Genomic DNA, 17,424 nt, shown 5'->3' on the forward strand with positions numbered 1-17,424 from the left:
AGCCACAAATATAGTAGATGCTTATAAACATTGCTGAATGAGTGAATAAAGAAAATGGAATGATACACCTCAATTTTTCTTTGATATCTCTTTTATGGTGTCCCCTACCATGCACTGATAGCATATAAAATAAGACCGTCATGGTAAGGTGTGTAACTGACAAGAACTCACCCAGCTATGTCACTTATCGTTTCTTATAGAAGTACCTGGTCTGCTTGGTTCCATAGCAAGCCTCTTTTGATGGGGAGGTAAAGTAGGAGTGGGTAGAGGATGTAGGGTTACAATTTCTTTGGTAGAGCTAGCACTCTATGCACACTTGGCAGAGAAGCATCTGAGGCTCAAAGAGGAGGAATGATTTGCCCGTGGTCACACAGTTAGCAAATGGCAGAGCTGGGACTGTAACCTAAACTGTCTGATTCCAATCCAGAACTCTGTAACCTCCCCCTCAGTGTCAGAGGCTAAACACAAACTAAGTACCTCAATAAAACACCCAGGATGAAGAAGTAATATTTCTGTCTTTAATGTCAAAAACAAAGAGCACACTAAATCACTGATTAGAGAAATGCAAATTAAACAACTCTGAGGTACCACCTCACACTTATCAGATTGGCTAATAAGACAAAAAAGGAAAATAATAAACATTGGAGAAGTTGTGGAAAAATTGGAACACTAATGCATTGTTGGTGGAGCTGTGAACTGATCCAACCATTGTGGAGAGCAATTTGGAACTATGCCCAAAGGGCTATAAAACTGTGCATATGCTCTGACTCAGCAATACCACTATTAGGTCTGTATCCATCCCAAAGAGATCATAAAAAAGAGAAAAGGACCCACATGTACAAAAATATTTATAACTGCTCTTTTTGTGGTGGCAAAGAATTGGAAATTGAGGGGATGCCCATCAATTGGAGAATGGCTAAACGAGTTGTGGTATATGAATGTAATGGAATACTATTGTGCTGTAAGAAACAATGAGGCAGGCGATTTCAGAGAAAACCTAGAAAGACTTACATGAACTGATGCTGAGTGAAATAAGCATAACCAGGAGATTTGTTGTACACAGTATCAACAACACTGTGTGATGATCAACTGTGATATGTTTAACTCTTCTCAGCAATACAATGATCCAAAATAATTCCAAAGGACTCATAATGGAAAATGTTCTCCAAATCCAGAAAAAGACTGCGGAATTGCAGATTGAACATACTGTTTCTACTTTTTTTGTTTTTCTTTTTTGAGGTTTTTCCCTTTTCTTCTGATTCTTCTTTCACAGACATGACTAATGCAAAAATATGTTTAATGTGATTGTACATATATAACCTATATCAGATTGCTTGCTGTCTTGGGAAGGGGGGAGGGGAGGGAGGGAGGGAGAAAAAATTTGAAACTAGAAATCTTATAAAAACAAGACGTTGAAAACTATGTCAACATGTAACTAGAAAATAATAAAATACTTTTATGATTTAAAAAAACAAAAACAGAGAACACATTTCTATGGCAAAAGGGAAACAAAGCTGGCGTAGAAGGGGAGCATCACCTTTGGATGGAGGAAGCTTCCATGTAGCCAGCTTCTGCCACTCCTCCCCAAGGTGGTAGAGTATGTTCTGCTTCTGGATCGTAAGCTCCACACTGAGGGATTTGAAAATCTGCAATTCAAAGCCTTTCCTAGATTTTAACAACTTCAAGGCAGTTCTGTGCCTGGTGGTGAAAATGGACATGGTTGTTAAACAGTTAGCTTGGCCTCTGAGAAGTTGCAACATTGTTTCTATGTTGACACAACAAACCAAAATTAAAAGAACAACTTTACTGCCCATTTGGGGGAGAAACCCTTTAGTACCTTTCTCAGGTGCTGGGCAGCAGAAACATACTTCTTTTCTGATAAGGCACAATTGTATTCTTCAATGGCAGTAGAAAACTGAGGAAAGTAAAGACTTAGGTGAGTGATAAGGTATTTAGGCCCTTTGGGCTCTACAGGAAAGAATTCAAAACTCACAAAAAGGCTCCCTTTGGCAATGAAGCTCATTAAATGAATGAAGGTCTCGACTCCCCCCAAATTCACCGTCCAGCTGTACTGACCTCTTGGAAGCTGTTTAGCATGCTCAGGACGACTGTGTCTTTTTCGAGCTGCTGCTTCAGTTGTGTAAATTCCACAATGGATACATGAAGATCCTGGTGTACCTAAATAGCATTTCAAAAATGCACATCCTTTACACTGTGCCATTGCCAGTGTAACATAACACACAAGAAATGTTTTAAAGCAGCTTAACTAGTTTGTAATGCAAACATTACTATGTGATACTTTGGATAAGGTAGGTATGGGAAAATATGCTTCAGTAACATTACTTGTATTGTGCTAGGATTACAGAATAGTCTACATTTCATTAAAAATTTCTTTTAACCAGTAAATTTATTGCTAATCTTTATGATGGCATAGTAGTGAATCTGAACTCTTGAAGGCTACGCCAGCTGAGCAGAAGCAATTACCCACCCTACCAAATTGGAAAGCCTTCAAGAAGCCCAGTGAATTTTATATCCATAATTCAAAGGACTTGCCCAGCCATCTTTGGAGTAGCTAATTACCAGAAATGTGACCAACAGATGGTTACTACTTTTGGCCACAGCAATCCATGAAATTGTCTATTCAAGCACTGGTAAACTGCATTGATAAAAGCAAATACATCAATGAATTCACAGATCTTTTGAAACACTGATGAAAGTTTGCTGAACAGCATATTGTAAAGTCAATTAGTTGAATTAATAAAAAATGTATGTTTCAAATATCATTGTTGAAAACCTTTCTAAAATGCATTAGTCGGGGCAGCTAAGGTGGCGCAGTGGATAGAGCATCGGCCCTGGATTCAGGAGGACGTGAGTTCAAATCTGGCCTCAGACACTTAACACTTACTAGCTGTGTGACCCTGGGCAAGTCACTCCAATTGCCTCACTAAAAAACAAAACAAAAAATAAAATAAAATAAAATGCATTAGTCCCATTTCCTGCTATGTAAAATATAGAATATATAACTAATCTCTTAAAGGATTAGCTACCTTTTAAGTATCTCAAAATCATAATTCTGATCATCAATGATTTTTATATAACAAATCCAGAATTCTAGAACATTAGAGCCTGAAAGGGATCTCAGAAGTCATCTAATCCAAGCCCTACTTGAAGCACAAATCCCCTCTACAACAACCCTAACAAGTATCTATCTCACTTCTTCTTAACCACCTTAATGAGGAAGAGATCATTCTGAAGGTAGGTAGCCCATTCCACTCTGGGCAACCCCAACAGGAAATTCTACCTGAGAGTAAGCCAACACTCTAAGTTCCTAGTTCTTCTCTCTGCCTTCAAGTTTAAAAAAAAAAAAAGCTTTCTTCTTTTATAATGGTAACCTTTCAAATATATGAATATATCAAATACATGTCTCTCTACCCCAACTTCCAATAATTCTCTTCTTCCCCAACTACTTCAATGGATCCCCTTAGAACAACATTTTGAGTCCCATTCCATGCTTATTGCCCTTGCTTTGGCAATATAATAACTATTATATATGTAATACATGTTATATATAATAGTTTTTTTTATATATGATATAAATAGTAAAATAACTCTCCAGCTTATCCATGTACTTTCAAAATATGTGATGTCTTATCAGAGAGGTCAATGGACTCAAGATGCAAAAAAAGCTACACAATTTTGGACAGGATGTGGGATTGTTCTGATTGACTTCATGAATATTTATTTCAAGGGCTTTGTGTGCGTTTGGTTTTGATTTTGCCAAAAGGAGTTTGGGTGGGAAAGGGGAGATAAAGATGAGGTAGGTAGCAAAGGGGGAGAAAGGGAAAGTAAATCATTAAGGTGTGTTTTTAAAAAACCCAGAGAACAAAAGGAAGGACTTAAAAGGAAAAGCAAGCTATACAATAGAGATAGGCAGCTTCATGTATACTTCTCTTTTTCTGTTCTAATATGTAAATGGAAATTCCTATTTTATTTGATGCTTGTTAAGTTCGGAATAAAATAATATTACTTTAAAAAAAAATCACATTGTACAGTGGGACTACTGCTGGATACTGTGCTTCAATTAAAGTAGTCTAATAACATCTTCTAATCTGGTACTTGAACAGCTAATTTTTTTTAGGGCAACTAGGTAGCACAACGGATAGAATATTGGGCCTGAAATCAGGAAGACCTGAGTTCTGATTGCAACCTCAGGCACTTCCTAGCTGTGTGACCCTGGGCAAGTCATTTAACCTCTGTCAGCCTCAATTTCCTCAAAGGAGGATAATAATAGCACCTGCTCCCAGGGTTGTTGTAAGGATCAAATGAGATAATAATTGTGAAGCACTTAGCACAGTACCGACATAGCACTATGTAAATGTTCGCTATTATTTTTATTACTATATTATTATATTTGTTAAGTACTTTGCAAACCCCGAAGCACTATAAAGGCCATCATCACCATCGTCATCATCATCAATACAAATTAAAAGACTTTATATTTAACCCTATTAAATTTCAAATTGCATAACAATGGACTGGAAAAGGATATGAGGTGAAGAAAAGAGAAGAACTCAAGCAGAAGGGACAGCTAGGTGGCGCAGGGGATAAAGTACCAGCCCTAGATTCAGGAGAACCTGAGTTCAAATCCAGCCTCAGACACTTGACACTTGCTAGCTGTGTGACCCTGGGCAAGTCACTTAACCCTCACTGCCCCAAAAGAAAAAAAAAAAGAATTCAAGTAGAAGATCTGTTGTTTTCAGGTCGTTTTCAATCATATCTGACTCTTCATGACCATTTAGGGTTTTCTTGGCAAAGATACTGGAATGTTTTGCCATTCCCTCTCCAGCTCATTTTACAGATGAAACAACTGAGGCAAATAGGGTTAAGGTGACCTGCCAGGGTCACACAGCTAGTAAGTGCCTGAGGTCAATTTGAACTCAGAAAGCTGAATCTTTCTGACTTCAGCTTCACGCTCTAATCCATTGCGCACCATCTGCCCAGAAAGACCTGAGGAGAAGCCAAAGAAAAAAATTCAAAGTAAAGGGAAAAGAATGAAACTTGGAGGAAGCTAAAATAAATTTGTGTAAGTCAAGGGAAAGGAATTTAGGTGCGGCTGTCCAAGTGTCAACAAGGTTAGAATGGAAGAGACAACTTAAGACTTTCACAAGGAATTTATCACAGATCTTCCAGCTGAGCTACAAGCTAGAACAGCAAAGGGCTGAAGACTTTATTTATGGAGAATAGGGAGAATTTTGGGCAACCTAAGTCTACCACTATCAAATGACTAATCAAAACTCAAAATGCAGCTGGAGAACAAGGTAAAGAAGCTCAAGGAACACCTATCATCAACTCTTTAGGTTTTCAAGGAGAATGATTTTTTTAATGAAATAAGGACATCAATATCAAAATGAAAAAAGGTACCTGAAGAGGCTAGGTGGGATTCTGACCTATGTCAGGAGAATGGAGGGTAGGCAAATGTCACACAGAAAAGAGGAAAAGGAACACTGAACATCTGCAGGGAAGTAATAGCTTTAAGGCTGTTCTTAGAGAGGAGGGCCCTGGAAGAGTCTCCTGGAGGAGAAAGCACCTCTTTTGTCTACTAAGGAATTAAAACGTGGAGGTCAGATGAGAGAGAATCCAGAAAGGGTCAGAAGAAAAACAAATGAGGTGTGGTGGCTGAAAACTTCTGGCTGGGCTCAGAGCTATGAAGGAAGGCAGCTGTTTGTCAACCTGTTAAACAAAGGGCCTCTTGTCTTCCCAGGGTATATATCTAAGATGTGGCAAAGAACCTCCCGAGACGTGTCCAACAAGATGACTACTACCTACTTCTGGTCATTCACTTGGGCAAAAATGAGACCACATCACAAGGAATCTAGAAAACAGTGCTAAAGAGTATGAAGTCTGGGGCAAGAAACTAAAGACCTTGGAGGCACAGGTGATGCTTTGTATCACTACTGACAACTGAAGGCAAAAGCTGCAGATGGGAAAAGCACTGTCCTGTAGGAATCGTGAGAGGAGTGAAGTGCAGAAGGACAGACGGCTGTCAAAGAATGTAAAAAGAGTGCGTGGAAGTGATACTGGGAAAGGGGAGGATCAAGGGAGAGGTAGGACTACTTCTTGGAGTGAAGAGATCACCAATGACCACGAATGAGAATGAAGGCAATGCCACCTGACTCTTTGCTTGTTTTCTCTTCCAAGGAAAATGTTTGGATAGGAAATGATAGATAACCTTTTATGTACTGAAAGAGAATGGAAAGCCCCGCTCTCCCCGACCTCAGCAGACATCTCTCTGCCAGGCCTGGGTTCCTTTCCTTCTTTCACTTCTGAATCCTGAGCTTCTCTTCAAGAATCACTCGGGTCTCATCTCCTACACAAAGTTTTACTCAATCTCCTAACTGTGAGTGCTCTCTCCCTCTTGGTTCATCTTGAACTTAGTTATGTTTGTGTACTATGTCTCTCACTCTAAGATAAAGCCCCTTAAAGGCAGGACTATTTTCCCTCTATCTCTGTATTCCAGAGCCAGGCTCAGCACCTTGCAAAACAGAGACACTTATAACCATTTTGCCAATATATAGTGATGAAGTACCTAGCTGCCCTTGATAAGTTCAAGTCTCGGGTCCTGGGAAAACCACCTCCTAGGGTACTAAAAACATCAGCAAATGTGATTATTTAGCCACTGCCATAGTCTTTTGTTTTGGTTTGGTTTTGGGCTTTTTTGTGGGGCAATGGGGGTTAAGTGACTTGCCCAGGGTCACACAGCTAGTAAGTGTCAAGTGTCTGAGGTTACATTTGAACTCAGTACTCCTGAATCCAGGGGCTGATGCTTTATCCACTGCCACCTAGCTGCCCCCCTTCATCTTAAGATGATGAAGAATAGCAGCAGTATCAAATATGGGGAGAAAGACTAATGTCCCAATTTTCAAAAAGAATCTGCAAACATATAGGCTGTCAACAGGGAAATCACAACTTCAGGAAAGATATGTGAAAAACTGGGTTTATTACAAGAGAAATGAACATACACAAGGAACCCTATGCAAGTACAAAGTTCACAAAACAAAGAGAAGCTTGCATATTTATGAGATTACAAAGACAAAGGGAGACAGAAATCCTCTCCTAAATAGGAGTGGCATGGTTCAAGGAAAAGAACAGTAGGGGTGGGGAAAGACAATTCCCTCCCAAAGGGAGGAGAAAATCATGAATAATTAACAAAAGGCTTTTCCCTAGAGAACTGCTAGACTATGAAGATATGATGGCCTGCTTATCTACAGGGGTGCCAGCTGCATAAAGTAGTTTCTCAGTCTAGTGCAGACTGACTGATACTGTCTTGACTCCCAAAGACACACATCAAGTCCAGCTTGGGGGTGCAAATAAAAAATTCTGTCAGCTGGGAGCCGGGACAGGAACCTTCGTCTTTGAGACATTCAGAACCTCTTGCATACTCTGGGTTCAGTGTTTCTGGAAAATATGACAACTCAAAAGACAAGTTCAGGGGACCTCTTAAGAAGGGCAAATAAACTTGAATCCGATGCCTGCTAAAATTCCTGGTTAAAAAAATTATAGTAAATAATACTATTAAAAGTTATCATTAGTAAACAAACAAACAAAAAACAACCTAAGTACTTATAAGGATCAGCAACACCTCATCGAGAATCAGTCATGGCCAATTAACCCAGATTAATCTCATTTCATTTTTGGAAAAAGTTACTGGACCAGCTTATCATCAGAATACTAAAAATACTGTTTATCTAAATTTTAGCATAGCATGTGACAAAGAGTCTAATGCAATTCCTGTTAACAAAAGAGGGAGTTGTCAGCCAGACAATACTAAAGTTAAGCAGATTCAGAACTGACTGACTGTGCCCCTAAGGTCTTCAGTTTTTTGCCCCAGACTTCATTAGGACCTAATTAAACTGACCATCAAAGGACCCAAACCTGTATCATTAGTGACTCTATGTCAACCTAGAAAGCAGGTCTCTAGACGAGTATCCAGGGATCTACAGTTGGCCCTGTCCAGGCCATTTAAAACTGTTATCAATTCCTTGGATAAAGACATAAGTGGATATGCTTACCAAAGCTGCACATAACATTAAGTTGGAAGTGTATCATAGCAATTTGTGGTACGGGAGAATCAGAATCTCACAAGATCTGGAGAGCCACTGGCCAAGTCTAATAAGTCTAATAAAATGAAATATAAAAGGAATGAATGTAAAATCTTACCCTTAGGTTCCAAAAATAATAAACTCTGCAAGTACAAATCCCATGACTACATAGCAGTTTGCCTGAAAAAGACTTGGAGTTTTGATGATTGTAAGCTCAGTGTGCATCAACAGGATGCTATGGCAGCCCAAAAAGCTATTAAGATCACAGGCTATTCATTTCTCAAATATACAGAGAACTTAGTCAAATTTATAAAAATGTAAGTCATTCCCCAATTGATAAATGGTCAAAGGTTATGAACAGACAGTTTTCAGACAAAGAAATCAAAGCTATCTATGGTCATATGAAAAAGTGCTCTAGATCACTATTGATCAGAGAAATGCAAATTAAAACAACCTTGAGGTATCACCTCACACCTATCAGAGTGGCAAACAGAACCAAAAAAAGGAAAATATTGGATGCTGAAAGAGATGTGGGAAAACTGGGACTTTAATCCACTGATGGTAAAGTTGTGAAAAGAAACCACTCTGGAGAATAATATGGAACTATGCCCAAAGGGCTATAGAACTGTGCATACCCTTTGATCCAGCAATACCACTGCTAGGTTTATATCCCAAAGACATCCCCAAAAAGAAAAAGACTGATTTGTACAAAAATATTTATAGCAGCTCTTTTTGTGGTGACTAGGTAACTAAGGATTGGAAATCAAAGGAAGGCCCATCAATTGGGGAATGGCTAGACAAACTGTGGCATATGATTGTGATGGAATATTCTTGTGCTATAAGAAATGACAAGCAGGATAATTTCAGAAAGGCCTGGCAAGACTTGTATGAACTGATGTATAGTGAAGAGAGCAAAACCAAAGTACATACACAGTGACAGCAATATTGTTTGATGAAGAACTGTGAATGACTGAGCTATTCTCAGCAATACAATGATCCAAGACAATCCCAAAGGACTATTGATGAAACATACTATCCACCTCCAAAGAAAGAAATGATATTGAAAACAGACTGAAGCATGCTTTAAAAAGAAGATCGTAGGGGCAGCTAGGTGGAGCAGTGGATAAAGCACTGGCCCTGGATTCAGGAGGACCTGAGTTCAAATCCGGCCTCAGACACGTGACATTTACTAGCTGTGTGACCCTGGGCAAGTCACTTAACCCTCATTGCCCCACCAAAAAAAATTAAAAAAAAAAAAAAAAGAAGAAGATCGTAGGCTACAATAAAAGAGGAATAGTGTCCAGGACTATAGAAGCAACAGTCCTGCAGTATTCTTCCCTGGTCAGATAACATCTGAAAGACAATGACTGACATAAACTAAAGAGTATCCAGAAGAAGGCAACCAGGATGGTGAAGTACCTAAAGGGAATGAGTTGGAAGGAAATGGGATTGTTTAGCACGGAAAAGATAAGCCTCAGTGGAGAACGTGATAGCTGCCTAACAATACTGGACAGGATTAGGCTTGTTTTGCTTACCCTAACAGGGTAGAACTATGAATAAAGGATGAAGGTGCTAAGGGAAAACTTGCTAATCCTCAGACCTATCCAAAGGTAAAATGGACTGCCTTGGAAAGTACTAGGCACCTTCTTGAAGTGGCCTGCAAGCAAATGGTAAGCACTAGTTGGATAGGCTGCTCTTCAACATTGTATGAGTTTGTCTGAGGTCCCTTCCATCTCAGAGAGCTGTGCTTCAGGGAGTCTATACTCAGCACAAAACACATATCAACACCTGAGAGATTATTTCTTTACTTAGTTTCTTGTTCTTTGCCTATTGTTTCTAGAGGCCAAAGATAATTCATGTAAAAGTGTTTTGAAAAGTAAAAGCACCAAATAAATACAAAATATTATTATTTCACTTTCAAACTTGTTTTGAGAATGCATTAGGATGCAAAGAAAATCAATCAACATTTCTTAAACACCTACTATGGGTCAGACACTGTGCTAAGTGCTAAGGGACACAAAAAGAGGCCAAAGGCAGTTGCTGCCTTCAAGGACCTTATAAGCTAATGAAACAAGGGTCTCCCTTGATAGTATGTCCTGGAAAACAGAAACACTTTTGTTTTAAACTGTTTTGTTTTAAACATAATATATATGTTTATATATACATGTATACATACATGAACAATATACATATTTTCTTTTTTTTAATTTTATTTATTTTATTCCAAACTTAAGAAATAAAAAAAGCATTTCCATAACAGAGTAGAATAGAAAAAAAGATGATTGGGGGCAGCTAGGTGGCACAGTGGATAAAGCACCAGCCCTAGATTCAGGAGGACCTGAGTTCAAATCCAGGCTAAGACACTTGACATTTACTAGCTGTGTGACCCTGGGCACTTAACCTTCATTGCCCCACCCACCCCTCAAAAAAGATGATTGTACATGAAACTGCAAATCTAACATGTTGCTTTTCCTTTTAAATATATAATAAAGTTATCATGTATAAAAAAAAGAGAATACATACTTAAATTAAGGAAGAAGCATTTAAGCACCTACTATGTGTCAGGTACTGTGCTAAGGGCTTACAATTATTATCTAATTTAATCCTCACAACAACCCTGTGAGGTAGGTGCTATTTTTATCCCCATTTTACAACTGAGGAAACTGAGGCAGACCAAGGAGACTTGCCTAGGGTCACACAGCTCAGAAGTGGCTGAGGCTGATCTGAACTCATCTTCCTGACTAGAGTAATGGCCTGGGTCCAGAACTTTACCCACTACACCAGCTAGCTGCTCTAAAAGAAAGAAATAAAATTAGGCTTTTCCTTGGCCCAATGGAACAATTTTTTTCTGCATACCACTTAAGGACTTTAGCAGGTTACCCAGAAGGAGACAGAAGAAGCAACATGTACCAGGCAGGTCATGTATCACCACCTTAACAGTCATCTTCCCTCTAACCCTAGGCCTTAGAGTAGCAATGCTTCTAGTCCAGTGCCATCAGCCATCATCCTGGAAAACAACCCTTGTGGAGAAGCTGATATGATTTTATCCGTGTAAATGATAATTAAAGATGAGGTATTCCCATCTCCTCGGCAGCTGTACCCCAAGAACCATGGGAGTTTTCCATCAGACTTGGCTAAAACCTTCTATATGTGTTGACTCCATTCGAATGTGAACTGCTCGAGAGCAGGGACTGTCTGACTTTTCTTTTTATGTCTCCAGGACTTGGCATATAGTAAGCACTTAATAAATGCTTTCATTCATTCATTCATTTATTTTTCACTCTGGATGAGGATTTCACAGAATAGTCAGAGAGGTTTAGAGCTAGGAAGGATCATTTGGTGCAAATTTCTCATGTTACAGGTGAAGACTCTGAGGCACAGAGTGGCCATAGCTTGGTGAATTCTGCTGCTCCAATAAACTTTAATTGAGAATAGCATGCTTTCCCCAAATAACCAAGTTTCAGGTCAGGGCACTTACTGTCCTTACCTCACTCTCCACCCTGGATTTCAGTAGATCAATGTCATCACATAGCTCATCCACCTGGCTTACCAGGTCCTGGGCACTTTGCATGCTAGGCAAGAATTCATTGTACTTCTTATTGATCATGCTGCAGACCTCGCCCTGCAATTCAAAATGAGAAAATCACTGTGGATTACTGTGGAGTTAGGATTTCTATAATAATCACCTTCTACCAAGGTCTCTCTTATCCTGGAGACTTCCAGAGAAACAATTATACATTTCTTTTTCAGGCCAAGGACTTTTAGCTCTCCCAAACTTAAACATTTCCAGAACAAACTAACAGGATAGATGGAATCGCTGCTGAACCTCATTACTGCCCCAAAGGGTCCCTGACCCCTAAAGTTGCCTGGAATTTATCTAAACATTTGGAGAAAGGGGAAAATAGAAGACAAGATTCAAATGGCCTCATATGGAATTAGACAAGCTCAGATTAAAAACCAATTTTCAGTTATGCATATGTTCATGTAAAAGGGAATAAACAAATAATTCTTATATTTGCTACTTAGAAAATCTTTGCCTCACAACCCCATGAAATAAACAGTACAAGTATTATTTCTATTTTACAGATTAAGAAACTGAGACTCAGAAGGGTAAAAGATATATCTCATTTGAAAGAAAAAGACCAGACAAAAGGGGTGGTAAAGTAGAAGTTCACAAAAAGTTCAATTCACCATTCCCAGTTGTCTATTATCTTAGCATACTGAGAAAACATACAGATGAAATTGCTAGGCTGTTATCAAGGAGCTTTAAAAAAAAAACTGTGGGGGAAGAAAGAGGGGACACCAGATTGGATAAGGGCAAATGTCTCAACTTAAAAATAAAAAAAGAGTAGAATCTGCACATCACATACTAGTGAGTGTAACTTCAGTCCCAGGCAAAATTCTGGGATGCATCTCTAAGGGAATGGTTTCTCAGTATATAAATATGATGTGATACATCAAGATGCATTGATCAAGAACATGTAATACTTGACTAACGTCATTTCATTTTCTGACAAGGCTACTTACTGGACTGAAAAATGAAAGGAATGCAGTAGACCAAGTGTATGCAAATTTGAGCACAGCATTTGAGAAAATGTCTCTGTATACTTCTATATGAGATAGGAAAGATGTGGGCTAGAAGATAGGAAATAATTAAGTGGATTTAGAGTTGTTTGAAAAACTAGACCTATATTATATATATATATATATATAAAACCTGTATCAGATTACCTGCTGTCTAGGGGAGGGGGGAAGGGAGGGGAGGGAGAAAAATCTGAAATTGGAAAGCTTGTATAAACGAAAGTTGAGAACTATCTTTACATGTAATGGGGAAAAAAATAAATAAAATACTTTATTAAAAAAAATAAGAGAAAAAAAGAAAACTAGACCTAGAGTAGTGACTGATGAATCAACATCACCTTGAGAACAAAATGTCACAGGGCTCTGTCCCTAGGTCTGGTCAGTTCAATACTTTTTATCAATACCTTGGACAAAAGTATGGATGTCATACTTATCAACTACCCAGATGACCATAGGTTGGGAAGATAATATATTGATGATTGATTTGAGATCCAAAAAGATCTCAAAAAGCTAGAACTGAAACAAATCCCAAAAAATGACATGCAAAAAAAGAATATACAAAGTATTATACTAGTTAAAAAATCAATTGCATAAGTAAAAGAGATATGGCTAAACAGGGGTTTTTTTTAGGTTTTAAAGTTTTCTCTTTGAAAAGATGGTATCTTACAGTACACACAGGAAAAATATTCTTAAATGCATACAACTTTATTTACAAAACATAATCAAACATAATGGAGGAAGTACATAGTTATGAGGTTTGTTCTTTTTTTTTGAATTTTTAATTTATGGAATAAAACAAGGGTTTCTATAATAGTACAATAAAAATATGATTACATATGAAATTGCAAATCTACTACATACAATTTTCTATTCCTTTCAAATACACAATAAAATTATCATGTAAATTTCTTTTTTTCCTTCTCCTCCTTGCCCTAGACTAAAACTCCTTGCCACTAGACAAAAATAGGTATATATGGGGCTGCTAGGTGGCGCAGTAGATAGAGTACCGGCCCTGGATTCAGGAGGACCTGAGTTCAAATCCAGCCTCAGACACTTGACACTTACTAGCTGTGTGACCCTGGGCAAGTCACTTAACCCCAATTGCCTCACCAAAAAAAAAAAAAAAAAAGGAAAAAGAAAAAAACTAAAAAAAATAATAGGGGGGCAGCTAGGTGGCCCAGTGGATAGAGCACCAGCCCTGGAGTCAGGAGTACCTGAGTTCAAATCCAGCCTCAGACACTTAACACTTAACTTAGCTGTGTGACCCTGGGCAAGTCACTTAACCTCAAATGCCTCCCCACCCCCAAAATAAGGTATATATGTAAAACTATTCTATATATACTTCTATTTATCAGTTCTTTCTGGGGATGCAGATTGCATCTTTCTTCACATGTCCTCTTAGTTAATTTGGATATGTAAAAGAGACAAAATAACAAATTCATTCAAAGTTTTCTGAAAATGATACTGCTATTACCGTATACATGTTCTCCTGGTTCTGCTCATTTCTCTCTTCATTATTTTGTGCAAGTCTTTCCATGTTTTTCTAAAATCATTAAGCTCATCATTTCTTATGGCAGAGTAGTAAGACTTTTAAAAAAAATAAATCGTGCATGCATTCATGTAACTTAAAATATTATTCTAAGAAATACACAGGAAAAAAGACAATTTATATGTTCTGTTAAATGAAGATTACAAAGGCCCTGGGACAATTATTGGTCAGCTGTAATGCTCATTCAAAAATGCCACGCTTCTACTTGCCTAATCACTGAAAAAACCATTTAAAGTGGTTGTGTAAGTGATGATAAAGAACTGTTCACAAAGACATATTTCTGTTATATTATGGTATTAATGTTAGTCACCAGGAATATGAGTTCTATTGCTTCAAAATGTAGACTGGTGAGCTTGACTTCAATTCCTGACAAAACTCCTGAATATATTATTCGTTTTTTGTTTTTTTGTTTTTTTTAGTGAGACAGTTGGGGTTAAGTGACTTGCCCAGGGTCACACAGCTAGTAAGTGTTAAGTGTCTGAGGCTGGATTTGAACTCAGGTACTCCTGACTCCAGGGCCGGTGCTTTATCCACTGTGCCACCTAGCTGCCCCTCTGAATATATTATTAAAGGAGTGACTAGTGAGCATTTACAATGGGAAGAAGTGATCACAAAGAGCTAGTAAGTTTTCATTAAGTACAAGTCATGCTAAAATAATCTCATTTCCTTTTTTGACTGGGTTCCAAACTGGCAGGTAGATAATGGGTAAAGGCACAGTATGTAACAATATCTCATATCCTAACCTTATAGACAAGATGGAAAGAGACACAGTCTAGTTCAGAATTGGTGAAATAACTGGAATAGTTATTAAAGAGTGTCAACTTGGACATAAGTTTCTAGTAGAACTTAATAGATATCTGTCTAGTTTGATGTTTTTATGAATGACTCAGATGACACAAAGCTGGGAGGGATAACTAACACACTGGGCAAAGAGTCAGACTCTTAAAAAAATCTCTAGCATGCTAGAATGATAGGCCAGATCTAAGAAAGTTAAAGTTAAGAGGGAGACAGTGCAATGGAGTAGATACACAGCTAAATACATGGGATTAAATCTCACCTCTGCCACATACTGGCTAGGCAAGCCATTTAATCTCTCAATGCTTCAGGCAACTAAGAATAGAAGGTGCTGAAAGGTAATCACTAGTAGAAAAAGTTTCCTTTAGCAACAAAATCATAGGTCCAATCAAAGAGATAAGGTAAAGTTGTACACTTTGATTCTTTTTTTTTTTTTGGTGAGGCAATTGGGGTTAAGTGACTTGCCCATGGTCACACAGCTAATAAGTGTCAAGTGTCTGAGGCTAGATTTGAACTCAGGTCCTCCTGATTTCAGTGCTGGTGCTCTATTCACTGTGCCACCTAGCTGCCCCCAGTTTGATTCTAAAAACCAGTTTCCTGAGTACAAGATGGGAGAGGCATGACTAGACAGAAGAAAAACATCTGGAGATGTAAGTGGCCACTACACTCAGTGTGAGTCAACACTGCAGCATGACAGCCTCCTAAAGTTAATACAAATTTTGGCTGCATCTTTAAAAAAAAAAAAGTGCACTGTCCAGAATGAAGATGACAGTGCTGTTAAACACTGCACTCATCAAACAAACCTGGAGTATAAGCCTGCAGATGTTCAGAAAAAGTTAACTGGAATGATGAGGGGACTGGATAGAAAGGCCACACCATACAGAGACCCACTGAAAGAATGGTGAATGTTTAGCCTAAAAACAAGGAGAGAGGTGAGGGAGGGTGAGATGGCTGCCTCCAAATACCTGAAGGTCTGTGATGTGAAAGGGGGATGAGGCTGACTGATGGGCTCCAGAAGGCAAAATTAGAAGAAGTGAGTAGAAGGTGCCGAGAAGCAAATTTTATCCCATTCTGAGGACAACTTATTTTTAGAAACTTCCAAACAATCAGTCAATAAACATTTATTTAAAGTGCCTACTAGGGCAGGTCGGTGGTTCAGTGGATGGAGGACTGGGTCTGAATTCAGTTAGACTCATCTTCCTGAGTTCAAATCCAGTCTTGGACATTTACCAAACTGTGGGACCCTGAGCTTAACCCTGTTTGCCTCAGTTTTCTCGTGTGTAAAATGAGCCGGAGAGGGAAATGACAAAACATTCATGGATCTTTGCCAAGAAAACACCAGATTGGGGTCACAAAGAGTTACAACGTGCGCTGGGCACAGTAAGCTCTAGGGATACAAGAAGGGGCTCAAGAAGTCTAACATCTACTGGGGAAGACACCATGTAAACAAACATCCGAAGCAAGTTGGATATAGAATAAACATAGCAAAGTGCTATAAACGCTAATTAGCTTGACTTGACATTCGCTATGGTCCCCCTGCCCCTGCACTTTACTACATCCCCCCCCCCAATTTCCCCGTCTAATCTCCACTTTCCGCCCCTCCACCTGGTTAGTCAGCACCACCCCCACCGCACCCCACCCCGGCCAGTCCTCTCCGCGCCCAGTCAGTTCTTACCCCCGCCTACGCCCGGTTCTCACCTTGATCTCCTCCACCCTCCTGGTCAGGCGACCGATCCGAGTGCCCAGATCCTCCTTCTCCAGTCGCCCTGAGTGGGCCAGCACTTCGGTCACGAAGGAAGCCATCGTCTCACCCAGGACGCCGGACCCCGTTCCCCGGCAAAGCTACAGCGACCGCCGCCACCTCCCGCGCCAGCGCAACAGCTCAGTCCCGCCGCCTGGCCGCCACGCACAGCCTGCTGGGAAAGTGAGTCTCCTCCGCGCAGAACGCGCTGAGCCCAGGTACAGTGCTGTACTACAACTCCCGAAAAGCAACGCGCCAACACGCTCTTTCGAGGCTTCACGGTGTCCTGTTGCAGTCAAATAGCAAAGGGACGCGTTGCGTTTACTTTTTCTCCCGTCAATTCTTTTTAATTCTCTGAGTGGTTCCCGCCCTTTTCTTACTATAAAAAATTGAACTGTGATTTAGCTAATACCAAACCCAAATGCAATTGTTTCCTAAAACCCTAAAATCACCTACCTTGGAAGACCCCTACACCTTCTCAATTTTCATTAAATATTCATTAATTAACAAAATCTGAGAGTTGAAAAGTACCTCGAAACTTGTCTAGTATAACCCATAACTAAATAATTATCTCTTTGACAGTGGACAGAACCCTTGAGTAGCGGTCATCCAACTTCGTCTTTTGAGGATTTTTTTTCATCTTTTTTTTTTCCAGTGAT

At 39.2% G+C, this 17,424-nt stretch overlaps 1 protein-coding gene across 1 annotated transcript in view; it reads right to left on the minus strand.

The window, feature by feature from the left end:
* The window catches only part of ZW10 (zw10 kinetochore protein), a 44,159-nt gene extending 27,248 nt beyond the window's left edge, over positions 1-16,911 (minus strand). The window contains 6 exon segments of the mRNA XM_043999203.1: positions 1,538-1,685; positions 1,687-1,698; positions 1,838-1,915; positions 2,077-2,178; positions 11,587-11,721; positions 16,723-16,911. Coding sequence (XP_043855138.1) covers positions 1,538-1,685; positions 1,687-1,698; positions 1,838-1,915; positions 2,077-2,178; positions 11,587-11,721; positions 16,723-16,827 — 580 coding nt within the window. The 5' untranslated portion in view covers positions 16,828-16,911.
* Between the last annotated feature and the right edge of the window lie 513 nt (positions 16,912-17,424).

This window comes from Dromiciops gliroides, chromosome 3 (assembly GCF_019393635.1).
Source record: "Dromiciops gliroides isolate mDroGli1 chromosome 3, mDroGli1.pri, whole genome shotgun sequence".
NCBI classification, from domain to species: Eukaryota; Metazoa; Chordata; class Mammalia; order Microbiotheria; family Microbiotheriidae; genus Dromiciops; species Dromiciops gliroides.